The 24013-nt window shown below is 41.4% G+C and overlaps 1 protein-coding gene across 1 annotated transcript in view; it reads left to right on the plus strand.

The window, feature by feature from the left end:
- LOC308308144 (low-density lipoprotein receptor-related protein 1B-like) overlaps window positions 1–24013 on the plus strand; it is a gene marked incomplete at both ends in the record, with an annotated part of 592679 nt that overhangs the window by 314277 nt on the left and 254389 nt on the right. Inside the window, 2 exon segments of the mRNA XM_080753509.1 lie at window positions 13688–13819; window positions 16637–16864. Of these exon segments, the coding sequence (XP_080609635.1) occupies window positions 13688–13819; window positions 16637–16864 (360 nt within the window).

Here is a 24013-nt window from a genome sequence, read left to right on the forward strand (position 1 = left end):
TTTCGAATGCAATGACACCCACTGTAGTTAATAAGCTTCCCCCATTTCCCAACCTCCAGGGCCTATGTCGCTGAATTTAAGGCATCGAGTACCTTGAAAGTAATAAGTTAGATTGTTTTTTTTTCTTCATTATGTTTTTTAATACTTATTTTTTATATATTTGTTTTTGTTTTTTTCACAGAGGACATCGCTACCCTCTCAATCGCCCAAGACACATAAAAAATACATTACATTAGCAAACAACAAAACACAACACAAAGCATGTTAAAGCTGTATTTATTTATTTATTTACTTACTTACTTACTTACCTTATCTTATCTATTTATTCATTTAATATTCTCACTTTTTACTTTCTCTTCATTGTGCTTAAAGTGTGATGAATTCACTACAGTGGGGTGTGTGTGTGTGTGTGTGTGTGTGTGTGTGTGTGTGTGTGTGTGTGTGTGTGTGTGTGTGTGTGTGTGTGTGTGTGTGTGTGCGTGTGCGTCATGCAATGAGAGGGTGTCATGATAGCGGTGCAAATGCATTCACAGTTAGAACAACATACACTTCAACTCCAACTCCTTCCACTTTCCACTTCTACTGTTTGATTTGTCAACATCACAGGTTTGCGGGTGTAAAAGAGAGTGGGGTGAAACTGCAGTTACATCTGAATAATAATGGGAATAGAGGGAAGAAAAAATATATAATCAAATATCAAAACAAGTCAATGCGTCTAAAAACCATTACTTTTCGGGAAATTGAAAAAAATAATAATAATAATAATCTTAACTCAGTGAATGCCACCCTTTATTCAAAATCTACAAAACTGGTGCCAGCCATTTTGCTTAATTTTGCCTTTTTATGGGGGCCAAAATCATATTTTGTACTTAAATTACATATATAAATCTATGCTTCTATCGAAAGCCACACTACCCCTCTTACAAAGGAAAACATGTATATTTATATATATATATCCTATCATTAGATTTGGGCTTCAATAGAACATGTGTAAGATGTCTTGATCATCATCATATGTGTGTGCTGTGATGGGCCCTGTGTGCAATCTGGAGTGCAATACCATTTGAAAACCACCAGAGGGTGGTCTCCTACTATCTGATCAACTAACAGAAGAAGGAAGAAGACGTCCATCTTTTTTTTGGTTTGGGCCTGTTGTTTACATTTTGGCCAGGCCTTTTAGCTAGCATGCTACACACTTCGGAACCCTGGCGATCGCGATCAAGGATAGGTAGAGAAGAATGGATGGCACCGCTGGAATCCTGAGAATTTTCTGCGTTTTTTGAGTACTTATAGTTCGTCAGGGATGCACGGGAAAGTGTATAAACGAACGTTTTAGATAACATTTAAACGGCCGGAACCAATCTTCGGCTATACCGATTTTCCGCCGGACTGTGTTACACTGGTGCTACAGTCAAATCGGCCGTATCGCTCAGGTCACGGAGGCATATGGCCAACTTCTAGAGCGATTTTTTTGAAATTACAATTATGAAAAAATGATAAAACTTTTGATTAATTAAAAAGACGTAAAAGACGTTTATGGCACCGAGGTCCAAAGACGTATAAGACGTTTATGGCGTTCAGTGAGTTTTAATAATAACCAGAGTTGTTCCAGTGGTCTGTGCAATTGTTCTTCGAAGTAAATTTTAGTAATAATGTCTGTGGTACGAAAAAATAAAAAATAAAAATAAAGGACAACTTCGCACTAAATAACATCTAGGCTAATTTTCCTACTTATATTGATCCCATATGACTGTCCATGAGGTCTGTTAGGCACAAATGCCCCTGTTGTCCAGTTTCCCAATCGGACCCCAGCAGCCCTCATAGCACAGAGTGTAGCCAATAAGCTCTATGACTACTGCCCTGTTCTTCTCACCTACCGATGCACCATTTAAAAACTTCACACACGTCCTGCCATTGGCAAGACAGTAGATTTCCCGTGGATTTGCAGAACATTGAGCTTGTAGATCAGCTATTTTTTTTGCAATTTGAAGGTGGATTCTGCTTTTTAATGGGAATGGAGTGGTTTCTTGCCATCCTGCGGTTTTGCAAAAATACGCTCCATTATCCATAAAAATTTGAAAGGCGAAACAGGGAAAGAAACCTGTGGAAAAGATTTATTTGCAGGACATTTACAGTTAAAGAGCAATAAATACCAAAGACTTGAAACGGAACATCTGTATAGACATAGGATCTGACGCGAATTGTGACCTGATGATCAAGATTCAATTTATCCTCTGAGCAGCAGGCAGGCAGGCTCTATTAGCTAAATGGTGGTGAAAAGAAAAGAAAAACATGGAGATCCGTGCTCATACATGTACATACATATATACATATATAGCCTACATACAGACATACACACAAAACCAGACGTAGGAGCGGTTAGCACCGCTCAATAAAATAAAACCAGATGAAAGTGATAAAAATAAAGGTCCCTTTATGTGTATTTTTTTTATATTTCATATTATGTTTGCTCATTAGGTATAAGGTTCTGAAAACTGTAGAAACTGTAATCAAAATTATCAACATTTTTCGAATATTTTCCTTTTTCTTTTCTTGACAAAATATTAATTGGGCGACTCTCGAAAGAAATTGCAATCTGCATTGGACACTCAAATCTGACATTTCTTCTACGTTTGCTTTTTGTCGCGTGGAAAGAAAATCTTCAAGAGCTCCGTGCTAGTGGGGCTTAAAAGGCTACGCTGGAAAGAACCATTACTAGTATTATGCTTATTATGTTATATTGCAACAAAAGAGAGTTGAATGTGCTGGAAATGGAGATCTGGATAGAAAGCTTGTGAAAGCTTTAAAAAAAGAGAAGAAAAGGAAAAACCTCTGAACAACCCCAGCTCTGATTATTAAAGGGAAATTGCATCACATTCATTTACAGTAAAAGGTCTCAGACGCAGTCAGGAAATGAGTGAGAGGCGGCCAATATGGAGGTCGTTGTTTTAAGAAGGTCGGCCACCTGGGAGCTCGCTAATGGAAACAAGTCGTACTGGGGAGCAGTGGTGGAAAAGTAAATAAGTACATTTACTTAAGTACTGATGTACTTAAAAATGCAGTGCCATGATTTCCCCCCCGATTATACTAGGAGGAAGATTTTTTCCAAAAAAGTGTACAGAAAGTGTAGAGAAATTAGGTTCTTATGTGGCCACACCCACCAGTTCATTAAGTATGCCTGGTTGTCATGGTGGGTGGTGACCCAGCTGAAGTGACCAGAAAAAGTACAAAACTATGGCACCGCCTCTTTAACTAACAGGTTTGAGGTACTTTTACTTTACTGGAGTATTTCCATTTTTTGTATAGGCCTACTATTTGTCTTGGGGAGTCCTGTAGGCATGAAACAGTTTGAGAAGCCACAATTAACTTGAGAACTGGTGATAGTGTAGGCTCCTAGGGTGCTGCATTGCTGCTCACTAGCGAGCCTGGCTCTTTAGTGTACTGGTGGTACGCGCCTTGTAATAGAAGCGGCCCGGGTTCGCCTCCCGGTTGTTTCCTCGCGGAGCACGCTACATTTACAAGGTATTACCAGTACACGAAATATATGAAAAGGTTTAATCTGCAAAACAGTTTTATACAATGATTTAGTGGGGGTCCTTGCTCATCTCTCTCTCAGCTACTGTGGAATGTTTGAAGGGATGTTTGACCTGAAAAACGTTGAAGACCCCTGGCATATCTTTATATTACAAAAGAGTAAGTGATCTACTTCCGGGTCATCTATCGCTAACTTAAATACCAAACCACTTGGCTAAGATGTACTACATATGTACTAAATATAGCTTAAAAATTCAAACACCCATGTCACCTTTGCAAGACGTCGTTTCCAAACCTCTGTATACAGTTGTATTCGTTATTACCCTCATATTTTGCCTCTGTATAAAATAGTCCACCGGTCAAATATGTCCGACTGGAAACGTGCGCTGCGGCACAATAGTTCCGCCACAATAGTTCCCCTCCCAATTTTTTTTTTTTTTTAACATTTTTTTTTTTTTTGATTTTTTTTTTCCTTTTTTTTTTTTTTTTTTTTACTTCTTTTTTTTTTTTACTAGATGTGAGCGGCCCGAAGGGCCGCGACCCTCTAGTATTATACAATATAGTAACTTCTTTTGGTCTTTGTTTTCAACGACCTGGTTACTTAAATCTGGCATTAACACTGTCTGTACTGTAGTCATCTATGTCTACGTCTAGGTATTACACTGCCCATGTCTGTACGATCTATGTCTAGGTATTAACACTGCTCAAGTCTACAAAGCCAGAGTGCAGTATAACTACATTTTTAGACACACCGACTTATTTGTGTAGCCCAAAGGTCAAATTAGCCTTCATGATATTGGGGGATGAACAATTACCTCAAGAACAGATGTACAATCAGTGTAATATCACTTTATCTCATTTGGCTGACCAGTTGAAACACTTTTGAACCCATTTTTCAGTGAGATGCTTGTTTGTAGTTACTGAACTACTGGCTTTGTAGGGCAGTGTAGCTATCTGTGTCTTTGTCTGGGCCTGGCCTCTGCTTTGAAGAGGTTCACACACCCCACTGGCAGGCTTCCTTCAGAAGGGCTGAGACATCCTTTAACTGAACACGCTGCCTTTTAACAGAAAAATAAACAGTCCAAAAATGTCCTCTTCCTGTTATTGCTGGCCAGCATGTGGCGGACAAAATATGATCTCTTTGCTGTCGGGAGAGAAACCTTGAATGGCCATGTTTTTTTTGTTTTTTTTTAAGATTTGTTTGATAGGACAGTAGACTGATAGGAAATGGGGAGGGAGGTGGGGAGTGTCACGCAGCAAAGGTAGTCGGGATTGGGACTCGAACCCGTGACACACTGTCAGGCATCACTGTCAGGACCAGTAGGTCAGCAGGCCGCCCCTGTATCTCCATGTTTTAACTCATTATACTTTAGCTATTGAAAAATAGCAGATATACAAGCTCACAGGGCAGCACCGAGTGCTGCGCTGCTAGCTTGTAGATCTTTGAAAAAGGCTAGCAGTTTTGGATTAGCTGCACTTTTTTCTTGTTCTCCTTCCTCCTTTCAAGCCCTACTGGCAGCAGTACAGTGGGTTTTTATCCACATCCTCTGAAAGCATTACAAGACTGCTCACTCAACTCGTGATGAACTCGGGTGAGAGCGCTCATCCGTGGAAAAAAGGGCTCATGGACGGACGGAGACATCTCAATAGTTCAGTAGGGCTGTTTGGTTTTCTCTGCCTGTCCTCTTAAAAACACCTCTGCTCCAGTTTTACTTTCACATTCCTTCATGTCCTCCAAGACCCCCTCTCAGGAATTATCAGCGTGACGTCATCTCCTTCTTCCCCAGGGGTGTAAAGTAGCTCAGTGGTTCTCAACATGTGGGTCGGGACTCCCAGGGGGGTCCCAAAATTATTTTGGGGGGTCCACAGACAGGGCTGTATTAAACATCGGCCGGTGGGGCTGTTGCCAGGGGCCCTTGGCTCTCAGGGGCCCTTGGGGGAACTGGGCCGTGTGGTCATTGACAATTTACTGAAATTAAATGTATACGTTAATTAAAAAATCAAGTGTGTGTGCCCCTCCTCTGTTGTCTACAGGTGCTTTCTTGGCCCGCAGATTAAAATCTGAGCTGGGTAGTGCGCGTCGGGAGGGAGGGGTGGTTATGGTGGAGAGTGGGGGGGCCCTAAAAAATTAACGTCCAGGGGCCCTCGCGGGGTTTAATCCGTCCCTGTCCACAGATTAACTTAATGTGCAATGTTGTTTTCTCACTCAACAGTAAACAAAAAACATAAAGTTTAATTAATAGAGGGTATATCTGCACATTTCTAAAGTGACAATTTAAGGACTTTTTAATACCTCTAAAATGTCAAATTAAACAAATTGTCAAATATTAGAGACAGCAATTGTGAAAATAGCGGATCTACATGCTCACAACAATGTAGATCTTCTATTTTCAGAACAGAACCATGTCATACAAAATGTAATTCCTCAACTCGTAGTGCTCGTCAGGGTGGAGGGTTCCCCAGTTAAAATATGATAATTTGGGGGGGTCGCGGCCTTAAAAGGTTGAGAACCACTGAAGTAGCTGAGTACATTAAAACTTGTTTTACTTTACTGGAGTATTTCAAATGTTCTGTAATTTACAGTAACTTTTACTCCACTAACATCTCAGAGGAAAATATTGTACTTTTTACTCCACTACAGTTATTTTACAACTTGAGTCACTAGTTACTTTGTACTGTAGATTTTAATTACTAGTATTTATAAAAATAGCCAATCGACAGATCTAGATCTGCCATTTTTATACATTTTATCTGTTTGAAAACTTGTGAAATGGGACATTCTGCATAACTAGAGAGCATAGAGTTATAATAAGAATAGAGAGGACACCAGATATCCCCGCCCGTCCACTTGCATTGAGTTGCTCACCCAGCGCATGAGGCGTTTTCACCCCTCCTTCCGGCTAGTAAAACCGTGACGTAGTGGGTCTACTGTGACGCGTTTTGTGTTCATGGACGCGCTTTCATGAACGAGCACTTCCGGTATGAACGCGCGTCAATACAAAGAAGCCTAGACGCGCGTTCATGTGAGTAGACCCAACTGCAGTACCTCAAAACGGCCACCATGTCCATTTGGTTTCAGGGCGCCCCCAGGGTTCTGGGGGCTTGCTAGAGAGATGCAATTCTGGGAAATTGTAAGTGTGATGGCCGTGACGAGAGTCAAACTTGCAAATGAATTCCGTCCTTGTCCCTTTTAAGCCCATATGGAGATCCCTGATGTCATTAATATTAAGACCATATCTTGGAATGCCCATATATGGACATATTATGTCAGTCTCATGTGGTCTATGTACGTCAGACATCTATGATGTCAGTCATCTCCATATTTGGGAAAGTTTAATGTTTGCATTTTCCCATTCAAGTCAATAGAGAAAGTGTATTCACAAATGAAAATTCATATAAATTAAACTATAGTCTATAACGTACATATCTCGACTCTTTTTTTCTAAGCCTAAACCAATAAGTTGATGACCAGCAGTGGTTCCCTTTGGAGACACAAAGAGCCTGCTTTGTTCCCTATGGAGACAAGAAATCTTGTGAAATAAAACGTTGCCAACCAATCAAGGACGATGCACAAAAGAAAATAATATATATGTAAGAGTCTCTTCAAGATATCCATGAATTCAAGTCTCCGTGGGTAGAGTAATCACTAGAAAAAATGTAATTTTGGGGGTGAACTATCCCTTTAAATAAAATTCATTGACTACATTTCCCAGCATGCTGTGTTATTGTAGGCCACTAGCAGAGAGCCCTGAAGCTTTAAGCTCCACCTTCATGTAAACCCCCAGAGCGGCTGACATTTTCCCCAGACGTTCCAATTACACAAACCTAGCCGGAGAGTACCTTTTTTTCTTTTAATATATATTTTTACACTGGCTTTAACCCAGCAGGGACTAAAATCACTGCTGTTGCCCGGCAGAGAAACCTCATACCTCCATTTTTTTCCTTTTTTTTTAATGTGAAGCAGGGGATAAAGAAATACATTTCCAACTAAAACTAGGGAAGTGCTTCCCTATTTTAAAAAAAGGCAACTACGCACAGAATCATAAGATAAACGGGTACCAATAAAAGAATACAATGTCAAAATGTACATTTGGGATGAAGGCTGCTTGTGTATTTAAATGTACACAACTTCTAATTTCTTCAAACTTTTTTAAGCTAATGTACTGCCTCGTCATTTCTACTGTGTCACGCGAGAGTAGCAAAAATAGACGATCTACAAGGTCACACCAACATTGCTGCGCGGCCGCGTTGTGACCTTGAAGATCAGTGGTTTTCAACCCTTTTCACATAAAGGTTTATTGGGCATTTGACGATTAGATCCATGGACCACCATTTGATGAGATTTAGCCTCTCAGACCCAAAACCTAGACTATTTTGTTATCATTGGTTAAGACATTGTCCACAATTCAATTTGTACCATTTGTTTGTACCATAGGAGAGATAACAGGCAAACATTGATCAAAATAACAATTATCATAACAACAAGCGTAAAATGAAACAAAATGGACCCCGGGTCAATTTGGTTTCATTTTACGCTTTCAAGAGTTAAAGATCCAAGGGTCCATTTGGTTACCAACTCTCCATCATTTGGCTGGGGACCACCTGGAACCCCCTCAAGGACCACAGGTGGTCCCCGGACCACTGGTTTAGAACCACCGTAGTGAAAAGTATTATTAACAAGAGCTTGTGACGAAAATAATAACATTGGACTGACACAGAGATCTCCATATATGGACTGACACAGAGATCTCCATATATGGACTGACACAGAGATCTCCATATATGGACTGACACAGAGATCTCCATATATGGACTGACACAGAGATCTCCATATATGGACTGACACAGAGATCTCCATATATGGACTGACACAGAGATCTCCTTATATGGACTGACACAGAGATCTCCATATATGGACTGACACAGAGATCTCCATATATGGACTGACACAGAGATCTCCATATATGGCCATAAATGTATTGATTGATTGATTGATTGATTGATTGATTGATTGATTGATTTGATTGAAGGCTTTATTAGAAGTTTGCATAGGAAAATGTACAGATTCATGACGGTACAGTTCACTGGTACAAGGTCTACTAAAAGGAGATCCATGAAAAGACTAAGCTTATTTCAACAGGAAACCATTAAAGTATCTCATATAACATTGAATGACAGACAAATAGAACACAGTACTATGCAGTAGATATGTAAAGAAAAAAAGAAAACAGTAGGTCTATACAATCAGTAAGTACAGTATATACAATATATACAAGGAAGGGGCAGGTAACAGTAAGTCTAAACAATCAGTATGTACAGTATATACAAGGAAGGGGCAGGGAGGGTAGGGTTGGGCTAGGTTTTTTACCAGTTGCGAACGGCTGCTGCCTGTAAGTGGTTTTTCAGGGCATTTTTAAAGGATGCTAGTGATCCACACTCCTTTATGGCCTTCGGTAAGGCATTCCACATTTTTGTGGTGTAGCAGAAGAACGAGTTCGACCCTTTCTTTGAGTTGACTCTGGGTTGAACGTGATCTGTGGCACTGCCTCTGGTGTTGTAATTATGGACATCCTTAACGTTTATAAAGTATTTTGACAGGTACTTGGGTATCATAGTGGTGTGGTGTATCTTGTACACCAGGCCCATTGCAAGTTGCTGTACTCTGTCATCTACTCTGAGCCACCCTACTCTTAACTGGTGAGTAGCGGTGAGGTGAGTCTGATTCATTAATTAATTTTCCCCATTGACTTGAATGGGGAAAATTCAAGTCCCTCCCTGAAAAATACCCGTTTCGGAACATACAAGATTTCCACCCGACAACCACACGAAATGAAAGCAGTGCATGATGGGATATAAGAGGAGGGGTGCCCCCCTCCCATGTTCCCATAATGATGCACAGCAAGAAATAAATAAACAGATAAAAAAGGAAAGAAGAAAAAAGAAAAAGACATGGTGGGGAGAAAAAAAAGCCAAAGCCATCTGTTTGTCACTTCATGTATTCTGCTGTCAGGCAGCGATCACGTTCCACACGGCCAACAAACACGTCTGTCCTTTGGAGGACGGCAGGACGCTCCCTTTGGAGGACGGCAGGACTCAAATCAGCTCATTGAAATCTCATTTGGGGAGAGCAGCGTTCTCTGACACCCGACTCGGAAAATCTGGGTGAATGCATCGAGTATTTTGGCTTGTTCATTTCACTCAACTGTCTCTGTGCCGTGCAAACAGCATGACACACTCGCTCGCACACGCACACACGCACACGCACACGCACACGCACTTGAAGTCTAATTTAGAGTTCTTTGTACACTCATGTGCTGATAGCGAGTCATCACACACGTCGGCTCAGCTGAATCATAGCGACAATGGATCTGGAGTAGGCCTATGTGTTTTTTGTCTGCCAGTCATGTTCAGAATACATGAAAAGAAATAAGCGCGTGCTGGCTTCTTGCAGAGAGCAGAGGGGGGGATGGGAGGTTTCGACGTGAGTGGGGGGCTGGGGGGGGGGGGGGGGGGGGGCATGGATCATTTTGTTCCAAACCTGTGGAAAGAAAGCTGTCTAATGGGTGCTGCTGCCTGACACTGTGCAAAGGCTTATTGTGCAAAAGGCAAGAGGATCCATGCAAAGCCCAAGGTGTGTGTGTGTGTGTGTGTGTGTGTGTGTGTGTGTGTGTGTGTGTGTGTGTGTGTGTGTGTGTGTGTGTGTGTGTGTGTGTGTGTGTGTGTGTGTGTGCGCGCGTAGGGATGGAATGACAAAGTGTTTACTTTGCATAATGTGCAGGGCAAGTTCTGCTCATAATGCCAACTCATTATCGCCGGTGAGCAATACTTCAGGCGAGAGAGATCGACAGTGTAGATTTCAAATATTTGCTCTTGGGGGGGGGGACCAGCCTATTGGAAAATTGACCTTTTCAGAAAGGATTATTTAGTGCAATGACGCTGTCATTGTCCCGAAAGAGACGTTTTCATTGATAGATCAATAACTCTTTTTAACATTTTGACAAAATGAGTCTAAATGCTTGTGTTTTCAATTACATTTTAAACCATAATAGTAACAGAAGTAGCTTTTGACAGCATTCATCATAACTTCAATTAAATCATCATCCTCATCATTAACCTTTATTTAAACTCTTGAGTACAGTTTTAGCTGAGGTTACAATGATAGAGCAATAGAACACTATCCAAACCCAGCACCAATTAGACAAGGAATGTGAATCAGAAGTAACATTATAGAGTGAAAGTACTTTATCATCTAATCAGGCTTTTATGAACACCCTGAACAGTTTTTAATTTGCTTGATTCTATATTTAGATATTTGATGTAAATGTTACCAGGCCCTCCAGGCCCAGGGCCTCTCCCCACACACACTCATTGTAACTTCAAACTTCATTTTAACCATGATAGATTCATTAAAAACACCCATTATTTTTTCTGGTGACTCATACTACCCTCCTAATATGTGAGCAGGCCGTGTTTTTTCGATAACTTTTTTCATTCATTTTTAATCATTATTTTTTTGTATTTCATTTTTTCCATTTTCCCAAATAATTATTAAAAATAAATGAAAAAAGTTATCGAAAAAACACGGCCTGCTCATGTATTAGGAAGGTAAAATGAGTCACCAGAAAAAATAATGTGTGTTTTTAATGAATCTATCATGGTTAAAATGGAGTTTGAAGTTACAATGGGTGTGTATGTGGAGAGAGGCCCTACCACTGCTCCCTGTTGAAAGTGGAATATCCCTTTAACCTGTTTGGTGCCAACCCAGAGTTCCCCGAGTTTGTATTGGTACCCCCCCTGTGGCAACCCCGAGTTTCCCGAGTTTGGGCCGTTTTTGAAGATTTTATTTTTTCCAAAACATTTTTTTGGACCTCAAAAAATGTATTAGGCATGATCGTGATCACGAAATTGCATGTTTAACCCCCATACCAACCCCATCTTAAAAACATGGCAGCCATGTTTGTTTACATTTGAAGAAAACATAATGGCTGCTATCTCATGAATGCCCGAACGGATTTCCAAGCGGATTTTTTTGTTTGAAAGCTGTGAACAGCGTGCACACACGTGGTGCATGATTAGCCATGGGCGTGCATGATCCGTGCACTATAAATTACATGGAAGTCTATGGAGACCATGGCAACTTGGACCTTCAAAGAGATTTAATTGATAGCAACGAGAGAGTTAACAGTCTAGTTTTTATTTTGTTGACGAAATTGTCAATATATTTAGTCTTAGTTTTAGTGATCACAGCTTAGTTTTTCATTTAGTTTTTATTTAGTTTTCGTCAGTGAAAAAAAAAAGTCGACAAACATTTTTCGTCATAGTTTTAGTCAACGAAATCAACACTCGAGGGATGGATGGAATGAAGTCGGACAAGTACTATAGTCTAGTTGTCCTGCAAAGGGGTAACCACACTAACTAAAACCTGAAAACAATCCCTTCATTTCTCAGTCAGCTGAGCTCTCAGTTACAGCTCTGAATAACAATACAAACTGTAATTAAAGTTGAAACGCTATAGACTAATATATACGGTATGTGTGAACACGTTATTTCAGAAGGAATTATGCTACGGCGTCATTATTGACCATTCGATTTAAACCTGTCGCCGACACTAGCTAGGCTACTGAACGAGTTGATCCGGTATTGGCAGACTGGGAGTATTATTGAATTACAGCTGGTCTGTGCATTAAGAGGCTTGTTAATGTTATTTTATTCTGTAAATATGCTTGGAAGGGGCAATTCACCGCACCGGCAGCATTCTTCTATAAAGCTTCAAAAGTCTTTAAAAATCAGCTCCTTGCCATAATCTTTGGTCAGTTGAGAGCTATACGGCCCTTAACACATTTACTTTAGATCGGACCTGTTTGAATTTACAGTATTTGGTTGGTAGTTGAGTTGTTTTCAGGTAGGCCTACTGTTTATTAAGGAGGGTCTAGTGGAGAAGACAGTCATTTTATGTTTGGTTGCTCTCAGGTGTTGCATGCTGAAAATATAGCAGATCTACAAGATCACAACGCGTCGCTGCGCGATGCGTTGTGAGCTTGTAGATCGTCTATTTTCAGCATGCAACCAAGTGTAAAAACAGTCATTACGATGCCATCAAGCCCTGCCAAAATACATTTCAGTTGACTAAATCAACTGTATATTTAGTTGACTAAAATTAGACTAAAAGTAAAACTGTTCGGGTGACTAAATTATGACTAAAACGAAATGACATTTTATTCAAAAGACTATGACTAAAACTAAATCAATGCAAATGCAGTCAAAAACAACACTGTATCCATCTTTCTTTCTTGTTTCCTCTCCTAGATAAGCTTTATTTTGTCGCGCTGCTCCTCCCACAGTTTTTGCAGCATGCACTTGGGCCATATGTCAAATCGACCGGCTTCATCAGTGTATCTTGGATTCATGTCAATTTGTGTTTTCAGATATTTAACCACTTGAACTGTCAATACTTAATAAACTTGACCTTTCAATCTGTAATTAGTCGTCTCTTTTCTCCCTCTACACCAAAGCTCTTTGCCAAAAATAGAAGCAGTGCTCTTCCGAGCACAGGTCTCCACCAGGGCAGGCGTCCTGGTGGCGCTCTAATAGGCCAAAGTAAAAAGGGTGGCATGTGTTCTTCGCCAATCTTAGACCTTTCATGGCAATCGGACACTGCATGCATGATTTAAGGCATTGTGTTCCAAAAATGTATTTTGCTAAAGTGTATCTGCTGGTGGCGCTATAACAGGCCAATGTGAAAAAGGTATTTGTTCCTTGACCTAGTGGGAATATGTGTGTCACGGTAATCGCAAGCTGCGTTGATGATTTGAGGCATTTTGTTCAAAAACTGAGCAATCCTGCAAATTTTGGAAGCCAATATTAGCCAATTAGGATGGAAAATGAAATATCAGACGGATCGGTCTTGATCACATGACTAGATACTGTCTACCGATTTGCGTGATTTTTGGACTAAATCTGTAGGAGTACTGGCCAAAAGGTAGTTTTGCACAAATTGGCCTCCTGGTGGCGCTATAACAGGCCCATGTGAAGTAGTAGTAACTCTGAAGACCCCTAGGGGTCCCGGACCCCCTGTTGAAGACCCTTGTTCTAATCACATGATGTTCCCTCTGTCTCTCCTTCTCTCTGACCCCCCCTCCCCCCTCCAACACAGCATCCAATCCGTGTGAGGAGAATGAAGGGCGTGGTCCGTGCTCACACCTGTGTCTCATCAATTACAACCGCACAGCGTCCTGCACCTGTCCTCACCTCATGAAGCTCTCACCCAACAACCTGTCCTGCTTCGGTGAGGGAGCCATTACACACACACTTTATCGTTTGATGACGTCATCACATCACACACGACCCCCCAATTATTTTGGGGGGTCCCCAGATGATAAACTTAATGTGAAACATAACGTTTAAGTCACTATCTTCACATTTCTAGAGTGCCAATTTAAGGACTTTTCAATACCTCTAAAATGGCAAATTAAACATTGTCCAAATTGTCAAATATTGGAGGCAGAAATTGTGAAAATAGCAGATCTACATGCTCACAACGCCTCGCATCGCAAGGCGTTGTGAGCATGTAGATCTGCTATTTTCACAACAGAAAGTATAATTATTTTCAACTTCAACTTTAGACTTTCTCTGGTCAACTTGTGTAATGAAGTCGACTTGTCGACTATTTTGTTAATGCCCCAGACAGACAGACAGACAGACAGACAGACAGACAGACAGACAGACACACACACACACACACACACACACAGACACACACACACACACACACACACACACACACACACACACACACACACACACACATAAACTGTTTATTTCTATTTCTTTTCAGTCTTTCTTACAGTACACTGTGGTCATTAAAGGAGTCATCCAGACCAAAACACATATAGGGTTAAATCTGTCTTTTATCATACCCCTTTATACCTGCTTTAGTCGATTTTTTTCATAGCTGCCCCTTTTGCTAGATTTCGGCTGCCCCTGTTGCTAGATTTTGCGGGCCCTCTCATAACTAACAGAGTGTATAGCCTTTATACTAGTGCGGTTATTTCTTCAGCTTCAAAGTTAGTATTTTTTTATTGGATTGTGTTTACACAACGTCCTGAGACCAACCAAACCGCTGTTTTGACCTCACAGGCACCCTTACTTGTCAAACGGCTTCTGCTCTGCACCAGAGCAGGGAGAGGAGAGGCTAGAAAGGAGGGAGGGGTCGCGAAATCTAGCAACAGGGGCAGCCGAAATCTAGCAACAGGGGCAGCTATGAAAAAAATGGAATAAAGCAGGTATAAAGGGGTATGATAAAAGACAGATTTAACCCTATATGTGTTTTGGTCTGGATGTCTCCTTTAAGTTAGGCTTGTTTTTTCTTTCTCTTTCTTGATGTTAAACTTTAGATGGCGCCGTTATTTAGACAGATATAATGTTTGTAGTTGACCTGGTATCCTGCTATAGTGCACCGAATACGATTATTACGATATATTGTAGATGGATAGATACCTTTATTATCCCACGGGGGAAATTCAGTTGCCTAGAGGCAGCACAGCAGTTTAAGGGTTACAAGTTACAAAGAAGTACTGTAGTGTACAGTCCAAAAGAACAAGCACAAAAAAAGAAAAATATAAACATAAGGTGTCGAAAAGCTATTGCAAAAAAGAATAATATATATGTCACGGTTTTTTTGCGTCTCAGAGAATTAGAGAAACGGAGCGCTTGCCGTGCCGCACGGGGCGGAACAAGCGGTCGCCACAACAACGTCCTCCAGGCGGAGCCACTCGATTGTCCACGACATTGCAAGCGGCGCGAAGGCCAGCGGACCTTGGTCCTGCTCTTCGCCCCCGAGCGCCGCAGGCGCGAGAGGCCGCGAAGAGCGGGCCAGGGCCGCGCGGCCGGCGGAGCGCCGCGCGAGTTACGAAGCCGTGGTGAATGCAATCGTTATATTTATGCCCAGGCCGTAAGGCCTGGGCAAGCCCACGATAAACGCCCTGTCCAAGTGACTACAATGGAGCTAATGGCTAAGCTAGGCTAGGCTAGGCTAGGCTAGGCTAGGCTAGGCTAGGCTAGTAAATAAAGAAAGAGAGTCGCAAACGAGTGACGTCAGCGCCTTCACTATTGAATGGCTGCGTCGCCATCTGGTGGTGATTAGTGTGTGGTGAACTACAAAACGAGCGCTCTTACCACAGTCTCACTGAGTTACCCAAAATGACTGTAACATATACATTGTATTGTTTAGACTGACGCTGTAGTGGTTTTCAACCAGTGGTCCTTGAGGGGGGGTTCCAGGTGGTCAGAGGTGGACCCTTATAGAGTGTAAAATGAAACTCTCAAGAGATAAATTATTGTTGTTACTTAATTTACAAGAAGTCTACACAATTAGAGAATGTAGAGGAATTGTATGTCGTTCTGGTCAAGAAAGAGTGTCTGCTAAAATGCCTACATTGTAGCCATATATATATATATAAATATATATATATATATATATATATATATAATACTATATATATACCAGAACGCCATGCATGTGACCCGACTCTCAAAAAGATTTCCAAAAGTATTTGAGCATTATTTTACATACTAATCGCTGTCCTGACATTTAAGTGTACCCTTCTGTACCGACTCGGGCTTTGATACGCATCAGCATTTGCATGGAGTTATTAAAGCTGTCATTATCTGGCACGGCCGTATCCAACTAGAAAGGTCAAGCACTTCAATAGAGCCGCGGTGGCTGCTCATTCATATTTTAACCCCTTAACACCGGTGGAGGCGTCCTTCCGCGTCATTTTAGATTCTGAACCACTTTTGCACCATTATATGTTATACTTTGTCTATTCAAAAATAGCAGATCTTACAAGCTCGTATAGCGTGGCACAAAGTATTTCTATCTTTCTATTTCTACATCATCTCTAATGCAAATTTAAACTTATGGTGTGTGTATTTTGAGATTTTCGGTCGAGGTCGGCAGCCAAATACATATCATTTCGGGGGTCCTTGACCATGACAAACTGATATGTAGCAAAAAGCCGTTAGGCCACTTTCATGCAGGTCTTAATGGGTTAATACCGACTACGCCTCCCTCCCTCCCTCCCATTCTTTCCCGCCGACGCAGCGCTGAAAAGGTTCCTGCTGTACGTGCGTCGCTCGGAGATCCGCGGCGTGGACATGGACGACCCCTACATGAACGTGATGACGGCGCTGACGGTGCCCGACATCGACGACGTGACGGTGGTGGACTACGACGCGCTGGAGGAGAGGATCTACTGGGCCGACGTCAAGACCCAGGCCATCAAGAGGGCCTTCATCAACGGCACGCAGCTGGAGACCGTCATCTCTGGAGGTAAGCAGCAGGGGGCGCCGTTTGGGGAATCAGGGGGTGGCAGTTGCCACACCCTAGCAGGGGCGTGCAGAGGATGTTAGAGAGGCAGGGGCTGACATTTCTAAAAGGGCCTTGAAAATAGCAGACCTCCAAGCTCACAACGCGTCGCAGCGCGACGCGTTGTGAGCTTGGAGGTCGGCTATTTCGGCTTGATACCACTCTGAACTAAGCATAATCAAGTCAATACTGGAGATGTGGCGTAAAGGCATGGATAGCTACACAGAGAGGGGAATTCGTTCAACATAAGATGCTGCATTCAAGTTCAGGAGAGTTTGGACAAGGCTTGAATGCTGCCTTCAGGTATGGCATGGAAAGAGGGCATTTGCATTTCTTTCATCATAGTAAAAACTGCATTTAAGGTCTGGAAAGGGCATTTTTTACAGACGGATAAAAGGGCAGGGGCTCAAGCCCCCTTTGATGTATATGTGTGCACCCTAGTGTTCACATTTAAACTTACATTCAGTTATTTCATGCATAGCCTATTGTCCCCCAACTCTGCTAATTGTATTAGCAGATTAATCTGATGCCCGTCCATCTACATGTGACACGTGTTGTAGCGTTTCCTCGTATGCAACCATTAATTGGAATTGGAAACACTCCAGTAAAGTAAAAAAAAAACAACAACAAAACAAAATTGTACTTAAAGGGGCACTCCACCACTTTTCAACCTATCTTCAAAGTTGCAATGTTAAAGTGGAAGCCATTGTTCTTGTGATAATAAAAATCTTTTTTTTTTCAAAAATATTATTTATTTTTTTGTCAAACGATGATGTCACCGGTAGGAAGGATTTGACAGCTCTCCTATGAGACCCAGACTGAATAGAAAAAAATTGTGCTATTTTATTATGAACATTAGTGAGGACCTATTATATGAAGACAGGTTGAACAGTGGTGAACTACTCCTTTAAGTACAGTACTTAGTAAAGTAAATGTACTTAGTTACTTTACACCTCCTTTGGAAATGAAACCTCAACACTGATCGTGATGATTGATATGATAATCAGTTGCTTTATGCATATTCACCTTTATTTGTCCTTATTATACAGTACGTCTTGGCTGCTGACATTACTGATTGTTTTTTCCTTCCCGTGAGGGTTGAATGAAATGCAATCTAATCTTCATTGTATCCTTTTTTTTTATTTTTATAACCAGGTTAAAAAGTTTAAAAGAGAAATAATCCTTGAGATTTTTTTTCCAAGAGTGACCTACAGAGGCGGCATTATTACAACAATAAACAAAAAATAAAGGAACTATATATATATATATATATATATATATATATATGTATATGTATATATGTATATGTATATATATATATATATATATATATATATGTATATATATATATGTATATATATATATGTATCAGAGGTCGCGCTAGGATTTTTAACAGCCGGTCACCGTGACCGGCATGATTAAAATTTATCGGACATCTGATAAAAAATACCGGACATAATAATTGTAATGCATGGATGACAAGCAGGTGCAAAAACATAGCCAAAAACAACAGTTTAAGTCCTGCTGTATAGTTGGGACTGAACGAATTGAATGTAAAGGAGTAGTAGGCTGTACAAAACACATACAGCTTCATCTTGCATAAGGGAATTAATTTATATTGGACTATTCTCGCGCAGGCTCAGGCTGTGTGTTTGCACACATACTGCATGGTTTCATAACAAGTTGTTTCTGTTGCATCGAGGCTAACACATGTACAGAATAATGAGAAATATTCTGAAAGTGAGGTCTGCGCAAATGTTTCATAGGTTGATAGATTCATCTGTCCAGAAATTAATCAATTATAGACTACTCACTGCTATGGTCGAGTGGTCACGATGTCCATGCATCTCTATGCAACTTTGGGAAGGTTGTAAAGACTTTGGTGGTGATCTCGTACAGTTTCCATAACATCTCCTCATAAAGAACGTCAATCGAGTGTATAAAGTTTGTTTTATATGGGTTGTTAGTTGTCCTGCGTGCCTTCCATAATTCCCATGGGTTCACAGTGCGCATTGCAAGATGACGCTGAAATGGACTGCTGTCTTCTCTCTCCCCCAGCGCCCCCGTTCGCAAATTAATGTTTAGGCTAAACAGTTCTGATAATACAACTTATTTTGACTGTCCATTCATGTATAACTTAAACTGCGCGGGGTATTCCAAACCAATGCAGCTCACAGACTTTAGCGACATCATAACAAACCGACAACTAGGGCCAACCCAGCAACAACTATCATTTCCTGTCTTACCTTCACAATAAAGTGTCTGCCGCGTATCTCCCAATGCAGCTTATTTCACATAGGTTATTATTAACAGGAAAAAGTGTAGCTTAACCCGTGTGTTTTTGTGCAACCAAACTAACGTGCATGTGAGAGTGATGAGGAGAGAGAGAGAGAGAGAGAGAGAGAGAGAGAGAGAGAGAGAGAGAGAGAGAGAGACATTGAGAAAGAGAGAGAGAGAGAGAGAGAGGGATTTGCGGTGATATTAATGAACTGCCGTGTCATTTTCAATCGGTCCTTATGTCCGATGAGGTTTATATTTTCCGGTCTTTGTCATTAAAAATCGGTCAAATCCGGCAATTCCCGGTCTAACGCAATCTCTGATATGTATATATATATATATATATATATATATATATATATATATATATATATATATATATATATAATGTCTATTTATAGGCCACTATTCTGATTTCTGAAGACAAGTACCCCCTTCCCCTGACTACATCATTTTGCATGTTGCATAATGGCAACTAAATATTGCTTTCTATGCAATAACAGCTGTACTAGTCAAGTTATTGGTGTAATATGGTTTTACAATTTACAGATTAGCATGTTCACACAAAGAACCAGTAAAATACATAGGCCTATTCCCATTTTCTCCTGTACCCCCTGCAGTACCCCCGCGTACCCCTAGGGGTACACATACCCCCATTTGAGAAACAGTGGTATAGATCTTGAGATCCTCTAGCTATTTCACACTTGAGAGCAGATGGTGTTTGGTCGGGACAGTGGCTCTCCCTGAATGTTTGTGGAATTTACCTCCATGCAAAACAGGTGCGCAGCCACGCCCAGCTCTAAGTCCAAATACAGACTCACTCAGGCCAGGTCTGCTGTTTTGACCTCAAAGGCACCCTTACTTGTCAAACAGACCCCTCCCTCCCCTCCCTTTCTAGCCTCTCCTCTCCCTGCTCTGGTGCAGAGCAGAAGCCGTTTGACAAGTAAGGGTGCCTGTGAGGTCAAAACAGCAGTTTGGGTGGTCTCAGGACGTTGTGTAAACACAATCCAATAAAAAAATACTAACTTTGAAGCTAAAGAAATAACCGCACTAGCCTAAGGACAATCCACTTTGTTAGTTATGAGAGAGCCCGTGAAATCTAGCAACAGGGGCTGCCGAAATCTAGCAAAAAAATTGACTAAAGCAGGTATGAAGGGGTATGATAAAAGGCAGATTTAACCCTATATGTGTTTTGGTCTGGATGACTCCTTTAAATCAGCCATCCTCCATGGGGAGGAACTGGTAAAGTTTGTGCACTTGGTGCAAAGTTTTAGATTTTTGGTATGGTGTTAGGTATGGGTATAAGGTTTTCAAAAACCATCACAAACAAGTTGGGCACGCACCCTAGTGGTCTGTTTGCAATTAATCAAATATTAGATACATTAGTATATGGTTGAAACCCCAAATAATTGATAAAAGAGATTTTTCAATGGATTCAGTTACTATTGGGTATGATAAACAACATACTAAAAATTCAGGAAAAAATAACTAAGGCATCTTTTTCAAAATGGTGTCCACGATGGCTGCCGGGAGCTAAAAATGCCTGTAAACTGGGTTTTAATGTGTAGAAATTCATAAAAAACGTGTAGCTTCCGGCAGCCATCGTGAACGCCATCGTGAAAAGGATGCCTTTCCGGTAGTTATTTTTTTCTGAATTTTTAGTATGTTGTTTATCACACCCAATAGTAACAATTAATAATTATTTGGGGTTTCAACCATATACTGTTGTATCTAATATTTGAATCATTGCAAACAGACCACTAGGGGGCGAGCCCAACTTGTTTGCGATGTTTTTTGAAAACCTCATACCCATACCTAACACCATACCAAAAATCTAAAACTTCGCACCAAGTGCACGAAACTGATGATTTGTGACCAGTTGCTCCCCAGCTACATGCAACAATATATAAATGACCAAATCTACAAACTCAAGTGTCACAATGCCTCTTTTGTTGTTGTTTTTATTACATTTTAATTATAGATTTATTTGGACAGTGCATATATTAATGAACACCACACATACTGTACAACACCTTGTAAATACACAGGATTTAGCAAGAATTAATGCGCATTTCCAACTGTACTCCCTATACGGATAACAAGCTACAATACAAAAAGAGCATGTATAAACATTACTAAAAGGGTACAAACACAAGGGGAAAAAGGCCTGCTTTTGCAATCTTTTGCAAATGTTTCTCTATAGGGTGTGCCAAATGTAGATCTAAGAGCGGCCATTTCTTGGGTAAACACAGCCTTACACAGGTGTTCTGATTGGAGTAAAGCATTAGTTCTATGCAATCAAAAAATTGAAACACCTGTGTTTTGACCCAAGAAATGGCCGCTAAGGACAACAATGACGTAGCCGCTGGCACACACTATAATGACATGCCAACACAGGTAAGCCAGGTTGAAAGCGGTTAATTGCACTCACCTGGGAGCCCTGACATTGTGCAGCTGGCTAATCGGGGATTAGTTGGACCTGTGGATGCATGGCAGCGAGTCAATGCAATGTTCCACCATAGCAGGGGTGTTAGTGACCACTCACTCATCTGTGGGATTATCCTGCCCACCCATAGAGCAGCAACATGGACACCCAAACAGTGGTGGGAAATGTTCTGATGTTTTTGTCACTTAAAAGTATATTAACACACTTTTAGAAATGCTCTGTTAAGGCACGGTCACACCGGAATAATTGCGACCGCGGTCGCAATGAAACCCGGCAGATCCTGTCCGTACACGAGTCAGTGGGTAACGCCTCAATGTCTATAGCTGACCTGTTGTGACATCACATTGTTGACCAAGACAGCCTGTTCTGGCAATCTTACAGTATATGGAGATCCCTTAAGCCCATATTTGGCAATGCCCATATATGGACGCTCCATATGGCCAAGACAGAATTCATTCGCACATCAAGACTGCTGACTATCATCACCTGGATGCATATCCATATATGAAGATCACTACATTGACCTCATCAAACCCTGGATATCCTTACATAGAGATGGCTGGATCATCACATAGATCTCCATATATGGAGCTGGTCAATACCTCTACATCTGACCTCACGGACTCCATATATGGATATAGCTGACCTGTTCTGGCATCACAGTGATGACTCGACCAGCTCAGCAGAAGGGTATACATGCCAAAGCAGCCATGTGCACGCGCCCATGCGCACCTTTTAGGGCGAGGTCGCTTCTCTCCCTTAAGGGCGTCTTACTGGTATTCTACCTATGAAAGTGTATTCTGCCAATTAATTTCATTCAACCTCCTCTTGAGTGTTGGCTGGATAGACGCTCCTAAAGGAGACATATATACCTCACCCTGCAGCAATGCATGTTTTTACCTTTTTTTTTTTTTTTTTTTTTTTTTGCAAAATCTGCAAATGGCAGCAAACCGCTCCATTCCCATTGAAATTAATTGGCATAATCCGCCCTCATAGGTCAAATAAAAGCACCCTTACAAGTAAAAGTCCAGTAATCTAATTTTTTTATCAAAAGTACTCAAATGCTTTAATTGAGTAGAAGTCCAGTCTAGAATTCAAAATGGCATTTTGGCATCAAAATGTATTAAAGTACCAAAAGTAAAAGTTAAAAAAATGTTTGAAAATAGCAGATCTACAATCTCACAGTGCGTTACAACGCGTTTTGAGCTTATCTCACAGTGCGTTACAACGCATTTGAGCTTGTAGAGCGGCTATTTTCAAACAGCCAAATGTATAAAATAGGGCTAAAGTGTTTAATGTATGTTTTATAATACCAGTAAGACTCCCTAATCGGGAGATAAGCGACCGTAGGTCTCGCTAGAAGAGGGCCATGTGAGAAATGAGGGGTGGGGTCTCCGCGTTGCCTTGGCGGACGAATAGGTACCGGCCCCGGCTCTCCCGGACGCTCCTAGGCCGAGTTAGGGCATTTTATGTGAGCTGCAGTGGAGGGGGTCCTCCACTGGGGGCGCCACCACTTTTGCATCCGTTCTGGAGTACCAGGAGTGGGTGGTCCCCGGGAATTCCCCGTGAGCAGCCCCGTGGGGGTGGTCATTTGGTCATTTTTGCACATTTGGTATTTTTTTTACACCTGGGGGTCCCCCAGGGACCTGGGGGTCCCTGGAACTCCGGGGGTCCTTGGAGGTTGTAGTTTGGCAGGCAAGGAGTTTGTGTGGAAATTTTGGCATGGATCGGGGCAACGGTGGCCGAGATATGAGTAGGGGGAAAGTGTGACGTGTATGTGGTAATGTTTTTACACCTGGGGGTCCCCCAGGGACCTGGGGGTCCCTGGAACTCCGGGGATCCTTGGAGGTTGTAGTTTGGCAGGCAAGGAGTTTGTGTGGAAATTTTGGCATGGATCGGGGCAACGGTTGTGGAGATATGAGCAGGGCAAAAGTGTGACTGACTGACTGACGGACTGACGGACTGACCGACAGCCCCTGGAGCTTTTGATAGTAAATGCGACCTACGGTCGCAATTATATTTATAATGTATATCTGCAAAGTAACTAGTAACTAAAGTGTTCAAATAATTGTACAAAAGTATTGTAAATTGGAAATACTCAAGTAAAGTACAAATACCTCAAAACTGTACTTTAGTACAGTACTTAAGTAAATGTACTTAGTTACTTTACACCACTGTGGGGGTTGACAGAGTTCATATGTTTTACATGATGTTCACAGGTCTGCTATTTTCATAATTTGCATAATTGTTGTAAAACAAAAGCATCTTTGTTGATGACCTTTTTTTGTTGAGTACCACTCAGTCGCAACAGCAACCCCCTATCACAGCAGCTACTTTGGTGGGCCAAGGCAAGGCAAACATATTTTGTATGGCATTGGTTTTCAACACTG

Source organism: Nannobrachium achirus, assembly GCF_963921795.1.
Source record: "Nannobrachium achirus genome assembly, chromosome: 22".
In the NCBI taxonomy this organism is placed as follows: Eukaryota; Metazoa; Chordata; class Actinopteri; order Myctophiformes; family Myctophidae; genus Nannobrachium; species Nannobrachium achirus.